We start from the raw sequence: 12,085 nt of genomic DNA on the forward strand, positions 1-12,085 counted from the left end.
AATGTTGATGCAACATGAAGTCTTTCGTATGGTTAGTATTAACTAACCAAATCCAGTGGCCAAACGAGCCAATTCTCAAAAATAAAATAAAATAAGTGTATGGACCGTGGACCCTCACCAAACTTATCCAAGTCAAAACAATTTTCAACAGAAGTCAAAACGTATATTCTGCAGTGTTACTGAGTTTGTTTCAATTTTCAAGCGCCGCAACCGAAGATCAAGTGTCTTGTTCGAAGGTGAAGTACAGATTTTTGTCACAAGTTTTCTTCAATTGTCCAAGTTGAACACTACGTTTCTCTGCGTGTCCAACTTGAGGGGGGGTATTAGAATATATAGCAGATACAAACAAGTAGCCGAGGTGCAGAAAAGGACCGAGGAAACTATATGGTGAAGTGAAGACTAAATCAAGTAACTGTGCAGTAAGACACGTGAAGTGGAGGTTAAGTCAAGTGACCATGATATACATGGCACGTGAAGTGAAGACCATACAATATACAAACTGAAGTCAAAGTCAAGATGAAGTGATCAAGACTCAAGTTACCAGAAGATCGACGGAGATTAAACAACACAAAAGATCGAGGGAGATCAGTTAAGTTTCCAAGAATAAAAAGATCTCGTGTAATTTAGGTAGTTTTCTAGATAAGTCAAATTTCTAGCTAATTTCATATTATTCATATTCTAGTTAATTAGGATATATATTCTAGAGAATAATATAATATCCTATATTAATTATTCATACTCTATAAATAGAGTGTCTCAATATAATTGTAAAATCATCTCAGAATGTTCTGATGATCAATATTCACCCTACGGGGTTGCTTGTGGACGTAGGTCGAGTTGACCGAACCACGTTAAACATCGTCTCCATTATTGTTTTGGTATGTAGATTTATTTATTCTTGATTGATTTATTTTATCATTGATTTGTTTTTATTATTTATCTAACATCAATGATATCCATCTTGAATTTGATCTACATATCAAAATTTAAGAAAAACCCATAACCAACAGGATAAAATCTTCACGAAGGAAAAGAGCACAACGCGATGAGTCTTATAGAAGATCTTAAAACTAAATAAACAAGGATAAAGATAAACAAAACATTTGTAATTCTTCAATAACCTATGAAGCATTTGTTCTTCATGAACCCTTCTATCACGAACAAGTCTGATAAAAGTGTCACGGCAGCCTATACAAGAAAGAGATCTCTTCTTAATGATTGAGGATGAAGGTATAGCCTTTTCTGCAATCCAAGATTCAAATGGTAAGAGTTGCATCTTCAAAAAAATACAACAATATATAACACAGCCAGTATTTGATTTCAGCATCACGTTGTTTCACAGGAGCTTTCATTTTCCTATTCTAAAGAGAAAAACAAAAGAAAGTTAAAAAGCACAGTAACCTTACACAAACATAATCCATTTTAAAAGGAAAGCTTAAAAAACTTAGGGAAAACAGTAATTGAAACTAGCACCTATAGGGAATCAAAGTTAACCAAAGTAAAGATCACTATAACAAAATGAGAGACTTAACGCGAAATCCTAAGTACAACACAGTTGAGGCAGCAATAAATACTAAACTAATAAGACGTTTTAGAATCTCATCACATGGAAAAATTAGTGGTCCTAATGTTCATTATATACCCATGCTAGTGAACTTGGAATATTGGCATCTAAAAAACAAAAGGGAAACTGGTAACAAACTAGTCAAAAAAATGAAGAAGGAAGAAGAAAAACAAAGGCCCCTGAATAGCCGATCCAAACCAACTGCGTATAAACCAATCCCTTGATTCTTGCAGAGAAGATCTAGATTCGATTGCAATCACCCAACTAAAAAGGACTCCCGAACTGTTCTCAACACCAACCCAAAAGGATTAAAAGACACCAGATTTATAGATAGTAGTTAGCACTACAAGAGAAAAGTAAGAAATTGAATGAGTTAAGTAGACAAAAATGAGTTAAAGGGGACTTACCTGGGGGATGGTTCGATCATTAGAGTTAGGGGATGAAACTGAGGGTATATTCTTCATTATTACCATTCTTTCTCAGGCAAAAGACTACAACTACTGCAAATCTAGCATAAAACTATAAGAATTTCTGAAAACTAAATCTACAAAACGCAAAAACAAAAACAAACACCAGATCACAAACAGTCACACCTTAACAAGATAAAGAAGAGCAAGAATAGAGACTTAAAGACATTCAGTAAAAGCAACATTCAATCTAGATGCAGAAAGCAATCGAAAAAAACCAACCAGATGGGAAGCTGAAGAAAAAGCCGAAATCTACCCAAGAAAGGGTGCCGGAAAACCAATGATAAAACCAACACCTTCATAAGAAAATAGCTAAGGAATAATGAAAAAACACCTACACTTCAAGAACAAAGCAACATATCATTACACCAACTAAAGCTAATTTTCTATAAGCAACAGAAAAAAAGACATGAGAAGAAAGCCAGGAGATTAAAGAGAACCCACCCAACAAGGGAAACAGATCCAAAAACCAAGAGAAGAAGAGATAGAAGAAAGAAGATTCACATCCAAAATTGATAACAACCATACTAGAGAGAATTTCAAATTCCTTTCGAAGCATAACCTTTTATAGGAATTCCTATTTTAAGAGATTCCATAATAAAAACAACTTTCAAAATACCCTTTTATACACCCAAATTTCATTAGACAACAAGAGAGGAAATAAAGAATAGAACAAGCTCAAAAGAGAATCAGATCCAAGATGAAGAAAAGAAGAAGAATAGAGCCAAAATCCAACTGAAAAATAAACAAAAACATCAACAAGAAATGAACTTGGTTTAGCACTCAGATATTAGAAACCATCCGATAACCACCTATAAAGAAGAAAACCAGACATACCCACTCAAGAAAGAAAAGAAAGATAAAACCAACAAGAAAGGAAGAAAAGGCATCAAGAGAAGCGAGACAGAAATTAAACAAGATTAGATCATGAAAAGCACAGAGATTTCAACCCTTATCTAAACATCATACAAGCTACACAATACCATTCAGAAGACTAGAAACCAAAACTAGAATCAAGTAAAAAACTAATTTTACCATCAAAACAACAGTATTTTTTTTATCAGATTCCTCAGATCCATAACCCCTATCTCTTGATCTAACCTTCACCCCAAGAAATCCTAAGATTTACTCGTTATTTGCTTGTGCCGCCATGGGAATGGGGATTTTGCTAGGATTTTTTCTGGAGAAGAAAGAGGAAAGAGAAGAAGGAAGTCGAAAAAACGACCACTTATGATGATACAGAAAAATGTATTGAATACGAAAGTTTAGGGTGTTGGAATCTATTATTTATGTGTATATTGGTTAGCTTTCCTGCACAGATGCCGTGGAAGTAACTTGCAGATCTGCTAAGCTTTTAGATGCAACATTTATGCACATGAAGTGTAGCTCACACGCAGATATTGGATTGTCCTATTTAGGCTTTAACTTTAAGCCTTTGGTGGTTGTGCTAGCGTTTGCAGACTCAAATTTTATGTTACATTTAAGTTGGTTGTTACATTGAGAGATCAGGAATATGTGCATGTATCTATCTATTTTTGTTCTTTTCCTTTTGAGTTAGGTATAATTTTTAAAATGGATTTTATGAGTTAGTTCTTCCATCTACTGAAATGGGGTTGATAATTGACCCAGAGTATCCTATCAAATAGTACTAAAATGCCCAAACAACTACTCCCTCCGTTCCTTTTTAATATGATGGTTTTGTTTTTAGAGAAATTTAAGGAAATTAAGAGAACTAATTATTGGAAGTGGTCCTAATGACACTTGTCAATAAAAGAAGTAAAGTGGAATGGTCCCCATGACACTTGTCAGCAAAAGAAGTAAAGTGAAATGGTCCACATGACACTTGTCATCAAAAGAAGTTAAGAGAAATATTGTCTCAAAAAATTAAAGTAACATTTGACTTTCCCAATTAGGAAACCAACTTATTTTTTTGAAACATTTATTTATAAAAACCAGCCTATTAAAAATAAACGGAGGGAATAATTAATAAGTTAAACTTGGGACAACTAATCTGAGCCCGTGCCGTTCAACCTAGTTCTAATTAAGAGAACGGGTATAATGGTCAGGCTTCGCAGTAATTGAGATGTAGCCACGCAAAAACACCCCAAAAAATAAGAACTACTTCCTCCGTATCTATTATATAGGAGGAATATGACATTTTCTTTGTACCATTAGATAGGCGGAGTGACAATTTCAAGATGGTTTTTATCCATTTTACCCCTATTTATGTTGCTTGGTTATCCTCACATTTAAGTTTATGTTTCTAACATAGGGAATATAATAAGAGGTAAAACAGGAAAAGCAATGGATATTTATGAAATCAAAAAAGAATTCTTAATCTAAGAGATTGGGTCCCTCCGCCTATATATGTGTACGGAGGGAGTACTATCTTGGCCTTATATGAGGAACCATGTTTTAGGGCATACAAGAAAATTTTAGGACATACAAAATAATTACCCTAACTAGGGTGTGGTGATAAGGGGTATTCAAGAATAGGTAAATTACTTAGTTACCCTCAGTGAATTTATTAACTTTACTTATTTATTATTTATTATGTCATTTATTTTATTTTGATTTTCTTTTTAAGGATTTTAATTTTCATTTTATTAATTTTTCTTTTTTGATTTTCTGTTCTTTTTTTAAAGAACAAAATTTTGAATTTCTTAAAAATATTTTTTAAAGAAAAAAAGTAAAAGAAAATATATTTTTTTTATATTAAAAAATTTAATTTTTAATTTTAAAAGAATATAACTTTTTAAAAGGTTTATTTAAAAAAAATATAATTTTTCTTTTTTTTTGAAAATAAAAAATGTAGATAAAGGACAGTTTTAACATTAAACAAAATATATGAATAAGGGGCACCTAATATTACTATCAAATAATCCTCTATCTTTACATGGTATTCTCTAAATTTTTTAGATATTCCCTGAAACATGGTTCTATACGAGAGTTTTCGAGGAAGGGCAGGCCCGAACGACTCGCTTTGTATCACACTATAGAAGTGGCTGCCCCAAGTAAAAAAAAGTATTTTCGTGTCATTACCGACTTCCAAAAGGAGTGGTCGGTTGATTAATTACCAAATTTAGACTTCCAAAATTTGTATATATCCCACACACAAATTTCTCTGAGGGATATAATATTTCTTTCTTTCGTGTTGAACTCTATCTAGGGTTTAGTTTTCCCCTTCTATCTCTGCTTCAAACCTTTTTCATCCCTCTTTTAATCACCACCACATCTCGTCTGAAATATTCTTCTTCTTCTTCTACCCTTTCATTCTCCTTTTCTTTTATACTCTTTGTAAATCTAACGATGGATCCCAATGCGAACGGGAGTTCCTCTGATGGAGAAACTAACGATGTTAAAACCCTAAACCACCATACAGGAGAGGAGAAACCTCACCAAAACCATCATCATCATACGGGAGATGGTGCTAGCCCTGGGTAATTATGTTTTTTTTTTCTTTTGCTGTTGTTGTTTAATTATGTGTTTGTTTTTCGATTCGTATAATCATTATTTGTTATCTCCCTTTTATAGGGTAAGATAATTTTTATTCTTGATCGTTTTAGTGAATCTTGGTTCTAGTTTTGATGAAAATTTGACACTAGAGGAACTTGCTTTGCTAATTCCTTGTTTTTGCAGAAATCATTATAAAAAAAACCCTAGATTGGATACCCTTAGCTTTTAGCGGCTCTATTTGATTTTGACCATTATGACTGATTCTTACTTGTGCAAATCGTTTATCGCTTTCAATTTTATTTTTTTTCGAATGGATTATTGCATGCCTCTTCACCCAATCCACCAATTCATGGTTTTTCTGCTGCTGTTGTTAAACTTATTGAAAGATGTATTTTTGTTTGTGAGAGTGATTATCGCTGTCTTATTATGCAACTGGGTTTTTTGATTCCATTATTCTCAATCTACTTTATGGGTGTTTTCAGGAAGATTTTTATTGGTGGTCTAGCGAAGGAGACTACTCCTAGTAAGTTCTAAGATTTTTGCCCTCAATTTTCTTGTACTGCTTCCGGTTGGTTTTGTTCTCACGTTGTTGTTTTCTCTTTTTGTGCTCAATGCAGTTCAGTTTACCAAGCATTTTGGTAAATATGGAGAAATCACAGACTCTGTGATAATGAAAGATCGAGTAAGTGGGCAGCCCCGTGGATTTGGTTTTGTGACTTATGCAGATGCCTCTGTAGTTGACAGAGTTATCGAAGATACTCATGTTATTAATGGAAAACAAGTATGATTCGGATCTGTGTGTGGTTTTTGAGTATAATTGTTTTCTTATGGTAATTAGGATTTTAACTTTTGTTTTTTTTCCCTTCTTCTGTAGGTTGAAATCAAGCGGACCATACCTAAGGGAACCATGGGATCCAAGGATTTCAAGACCAAAAAGATCTTTGTGGGCGGCATTCCTACTAGCGTAAACGAAGGTGGTTCTATGTTTTAATGTGCTCAGTTTGTTCTTACATACCCTGAGTCAGCGTGGTTCTCCATTACCATCAGTGTCACCTTTTTTTGATATTGATTTTCTCTTCAAATGTGCCAGATGAATTTAGTGGGTTTTTCTCTAAGTTTGGAGAGATCAAGGAACATCAAATCATGCGAGACCATGCAAGCACTCGTTCTCGGGGTTTTGGGTTTATTACATTTGATAGTGAGGAATCTGTTGATAACATCCTGTCTCAAGGGAACAAGATCGAATTTGCTGGAGCTCAGGTTAGTTTAGAGCCTACTAGGAAAATTAAGCAAATTGGTAGCGTAGTTTTTCTATTTACCAAAATATTAACTTTTTTGCTTATTTCTCACCTGTTTCAAATGTTTGGCACTTCCAATTCTGGATCCTTTTTAACAAAATATGATAAAGAAGTTATATTCACACCTTATATCCAAAGATTGGGGAATCTTTGTTGATGCTGTTGATAGGATATTTAGTTTTTTTTTTTAGCTGATGGTGGGTGGTAGTCATGATAGCTATCTGCTTTTACTTTGTTGGTCACTAATAGTTTTTTGGTGTGTGGCGGGTATTTCTTGTACAAGGTATAAGAGGGGTGTGTGGATTTGGCAGTCTAGGTTAATGTTTTTGTTTTGTTGTAGGTGGAGATCAAGAAAGCAGAACCCAAGAAATCTAACCCGCCATTGGCACCACCCAGGCGTTTTTCCAATTCTAGGCCCAGTACTTATGGTGATGCTGGTGCTGGTGCATTTGGGGATGCTTATGATGGGTATGGTGCCGGTGGTGGAGGTTATGGTGGTGGGTCCTATAGGTCAGGCGGGGGATATGGGGGTAGACCAGGTGGCTATGCAGGATATGGCACTAGTGAATTCGGTGGTGGATATGGATATGGTGGTAGCGGTCTAGGCGATTATAGAGAGCCTTCTCTAGGATATGCAGGCCGTTATGGCGGAGGCTTCAGTAGAGGTTATGACCTAGGAGGTGGTTATGGTGGAGGAGCTGGTGAGGGTTATGGTGGCTATGGTGGTGGTGCTGGTGGTTATGGTAGTAGCTATGATGCAGGCTTTGGGAGTGGCTACCGAGGTAGCGGTGGAAGCTCCCTATATGGAAATAGAGGTGGTTATGGAGGTAGTGGTGGTGGTCGTTACCATCCTTATGCAAGGTAGAGAACTCCAATAGCAGTAATGGTCCGTGGAAGTACAAAGCAGAACAACTTAGTCCTCTATGTCTTCGCTTGTTAGCTTCAAGCGGGTAGAGAAGGGTAGATCATCTTGCTTACTGATGTGATCCTTGGCAAACCAGGACTTGGTCTTCTATTGTTAGCTTAATGATGCGACCCTTAGAATTTGAATCTATTTTAGTTTGTATTACTGCTTGGTTTATTTTTAATTTTCTTAACTTCTAGATATACTCTGTTTGATAAGATGAACATCAGATAATTAATATTTTCTTTGATGTGTTGGTTGTTCAAGGAAAAAAGAACTTCTTAGAAACCTATTTTTTGAAATCTTACTTTAGCTTTCTGTGTAGATTGATGTTAGGATATATTTTTTTTTTTTGGTAAGATTTAGGATATTTAGATTTGTACCTTCATACCCTCTTGAATCTTTGTTCTCCTTAGTCACATCTGAGGCTAGGTATTAGGATGAGTTAATTGAAATTTTTTATTGACCCATTGATTTAAGGCCCAACTGAAATAATAATATTTGGGAATTACAAACAAGTTTTTGTTCTGAGCCACAGTACTTGTAGTACAGTATGTTTGACCCTCTTCCTTTTTCATTTTTCTTGGCCTTCGTTCTTGTTTATAACCCTTGTTGTCCCATCTTGATGGGTATTCGTATTTCAAGTGTTTCTTGTCTTGTTTTCAAACTGTTCTTCACTTTCCAAGTACGGCCCAAGGGACTCTTGGAAGTCTCCGGCTGTGTTTTTTTTTTTTTTGCATAGAAATACAAAAAAGATCGATGCCCGCTCTAAAATCTGAATGGCAATTTTTAGAAATTCTTGTTATTGTAAATTCAGTTGATGCATGTGTGGCAAGTTGTTTATTTGTTCTCTTTTATGTTTAATTTTCTGTGCTCTTTTTTCTTTGAAAGAATTGGGAGTCTCGCAATAAGCGGAGCTCTAATTTGGAGTTTTAATTTGAATGACAACACCTAACCTATGGGAAAAAAAAATCTCCAATCCAATTTTAAATGACAACACCTAACGTATGGAAAAGAAAATGTCCAACTTTGACATTTGCAGGCCAACTCTCCAAGGTGGTGAAAGTTAGAAAATCTACCGCCCAACTCTCCAAACCAAGGTGGTGAAAGCAAGGATACCAAAACCATGCCAGACAAAACCCAAGCAAAAAGATGTATGTAGAACGCGACTGTGCGTTTATGTATGGTTTTGTACCGCTTACTTATTTGAGTTCAGCTGATGCATCCATGGAAGATCATGTAAGAACCGGAGAAGAAGATGCATCCATGGAAGATCATGCAAGAACCGGAGAAGGTTTACTTTAAAACCCTCGTTCTAGATAGAGCGATGGAACTTAAAAAGAGCCTGAAAAGCTGGTCGAAGCAGCGTGCCAATATTTACATCATCCCCGTTTAAAGGCAAAACGCCGTGGAAATGCTAGTAGACGGCGAACGATTATGCACATCTGTGGATTAAACGCCGTGTAAACTGTTGAACGATTATGCATGTCTGTGGATTAAATAATGGAAACATTAGCAATGTATGTGTTTACGAGTCTGAATTCGAATCAAAAGTTGTAAAGTGTAAGGTAGGCAACAACGCTACGTGTAGGACATGTAGGGTTCAACCCCAGTTCATGGGAAGAGCAATGCTACTTGTCTTTTATCATGTCAGATTAGCTTTAATAACGGATTAATATACATATATGTGAATCTATCCATCTAGATGTGAGATCCAAACATAAAATAAAACTATCAAACAAAACAATAAGCATTTGGCGCCACCATCCAACTTCACAGATAATAATTAATGCACAAGACTATTAGTTAAAAATATTTTCGTGGTGGGCCTACTCAAACATGTGTGGCATACACGACACGTCACAAATAAGCAAATCGAGAAAGTGATCTTTCTTTTTCATCCAAAAACAATTGACCCAGGCGATGGCGGCGGTAGGATGGCCCTCGTGTGGGTGGCGGTGGTACCAGTAGCGGCGATAGTGGTGGGGTATTGGTGGTGAATGTTGTGGTGAAAGTAAGTCTACTTTGGGGCGGTGGTGCTGATTTATAAACAATATATGAGAATCGCAAGTTTCCGTACAAGTCTCTTGCCTAATATATGAGAATCCGCAAGGTTCCGTATAACTGTCGTGCATAATATATGAGAATCCCCAGGTTACCGTAAAAGTGTGGGTGCGATTGAGATTTGTTGAAAAAATAATGTAAATATTTTTCCCTGTAATATCCATAAAATTCCACAAAAATTTTGTGTTTCATAACAATCCATAAAAACATGAATAAACTGGATACCTCCGATTTTTATGGAGTCTATATTTAAGGCTGCATATGGGACGATACAGTCCGGGTTTTTTAGGAAACCCGATACCTATATCTCTTACTGACCGGTTCCATGTTCTGGGGTATCTGTACCTATAAGACTTTTTTTGATGGAAAACGAAATTATATTAAGACTAAAAGATATTGTACAATAATTCTACAATTTCATTTTTTGCAAATATATTGGAGATAATACTCTCCTTTTTGACCTTCTGATGAACGTGGTTAGCCCTGTGGTAAGTGCTGGGGTATCTGTACCTGTAAGACTGGCCCGGTTCCACTCTAGTACCGGTTTTTACATGTGATTTTGATTCACATATAAAATACCTTCTTCTGTCATTCTAGTAATAGAGACCAAAAAAACATAATAAGCAACATACTTTTTTTTATCTATTCGGTCTCTCTTAACAAAGAACTACTAATGGAGAAAGAGTATGTTATCTTATTATCATCTTCAAACCTCAGACACGTGAGTACTCAAGATACTGCCACTTTGTTCTCCATACCGTTCAACCACACCAATTGCTCTATTGCTCTATTATGTCCACATAAACCTCATCTTCAATTAATCTGCAATCCATATCCAAAGCAGATTCAAACATTCGCAACAATAAATATTCCAATAATCGAAGAAAATCAACACCAATTCGACCACCGAACACCACAAGTTCCCTCTCAATCAAGTATCACGAGCTGCAATTCGATCAAATCTTTGGTTGCATACAAAATCACCAAATTCCATTTCCATTTATATCTCAAACCTTAAATCAATCCAAATCAATCTCAAATAAAACCCTAAATCAATCTAACAAAGATTCAAACATACAATTAGTTAAATACAATCCTAAATCAGTTTATAACCGGATTACCCAATATTAGATGAATTACCTGTATAAGAACTAAAGAAACAAAAGAAGAAGAAAATGATGACGAATTGAATGATGATTATCTTGGACTTGAATAATCATCTGAAGAAGAAGAAGATGATGGTGGTGGTATCTGTCTCTGTGATGAAGAAGAAGGTGGTGGTACAACGAAAAAAAGAAGAGAGAAGAAAAACAGATGTAGGGAGTGAAAGATATTTACTCTTAACCTAAAATTAATATCCAATATTTAATTTTATAAATTTTATCACTGGTTAATATTGATCGATTCTTTGGGTACCGGTTCGGTCGAGAACCATGGTAGAACCCGTATTTGTACCCCCCTTTTATACTGGTTCTGAAAATGGGAACCGTTACAAGTACCCCCTTAGCCGGTTCTGGTTTGGCTCCGATTCGGGTTTATCGGTTTTGATCTGGTTCTCCTGTTACGGTTCGGTTCGTGTGCAGCCTTATCTATATCCATAAAATTGAATACCTTGGAAACTGAAAGAATCCAAATAAACCTAAATTGAATATGCTAGAGTATTGCTCGGTCGAACTCACAAGTGTTGCTATCTCAAGCTTGTTGTCAAATTTAATTGTCAAAACTATATCTTGATTTCTAGTCTATAATTAGTTAACTCTCGGATTAAGATAGAAGATGTAGTTGAGAAACGGACATCACGACAATCATCATTGCTTTCTACCGTTTGAAGGCGAAGATCAACCGAAGATTATGGAGAACTTCTTCAATAAAAGGTAACTGAAGACTGAACTACCCATATCTCTAGTTATATTCATCTTTCTATCTATGAGATGATGTCGCATGACTAATTAGACTTTTGTGAGCATACAAAGAATTTCGAGTCAAGTTTATCTTGGTAATTAGTTCTCGAAATATACGACTAAGCTTAATAAACATTTGTTCATACTTGATGAATTTCAGTCAAGGACAATTCATCTTTCGTATCTAAATTATGATTCAAGACTACCATTCGAAAATAGCATGGAACAGTGACATGTGTCATTGATGTTATTTGGGAATGTTTCGAATTGATTTAGAGAGAAATATAGAACTACTATTATTCTCGGATACAAGACAGTATGCATATCAGTCTTACAAACTGTGAAAACTGTAAAAAGTCCGGAACCGTAGTACATATACCTAGTGCACGTACCGGAGTAGCTGTATGTCGACAACAACTTTTTGGTACGCA

At 35.4% G+C, this 12,085-nt stretch overlaps 1 protein-coding gene across 1 annotated transcript; it reads left to right on the forward strand.

Moving 5' to 3' along the window:
- Window positions 1–5,154: 5,154 nt before the first annotated feature.
- On the forward strand, window positions 5,155–7,980 carry LOC113276174 (glycine-rich RNA-binding protein 3, mitochondrial-like). The gene is made up of 6 exons (XM_026525743.1): window positions 5,155–5,471; window positions 5,970–6,010; window positions 6,105–6,268; window positions 6,362–6,461; window positions 6,578–6,747; window positions 7,126–7,980. Exons 1-6 carry the CDS (start codon window positions 5,341–5,343, stop codon window positions 7,648–7,650), a joined length of 1,131 nt encoding a protein of 376 aa, XP_026381528.1. The 5' UTR covers window positions 5,155–5,340; the 3' UTR covers window positions 7,651–7,980.
- Window positions 7,981–12,085: the final 4,105 nt, after the last annotated feature.

This window comes from Papaver somniferum, chromosome 4, assembly GCF_003573695.1.
Source record: "Papaver somniferum cultivar HN1 chromosome 4, ASM357369v1, whole genome shotgun sequence".
Lineage (NCBI taxonomy): Eukaryota > Viridiplantae > Streptophyta > Magnoliopsida > Ranunculales > Papaveraceae > Papaver > Papaver somniferum.

Coding starts and splice junctions, on each gene's coding strand:
- LOC113276174 (XM_026525743.1), top strand. CDS start 5,341: ATGGATCCCAATGCGAACGGGAGTTCCTCTGATGGAGAAACTAACGAT. Junction 5,472..5,969: donor GGAGATGGTGCTAGCCCTGG/GTAATTATGTTT, acceptor GGGTGTTTTCAG/GAAGATTTTTATTGGTGGTC. Junction 6,269..6,361: donor ATGTTATTAATGGAAAACAA/GTATGATTCGGA, acceptor CTTCTTCTGTAG/GTTGAAATCAAGCGGACCAT.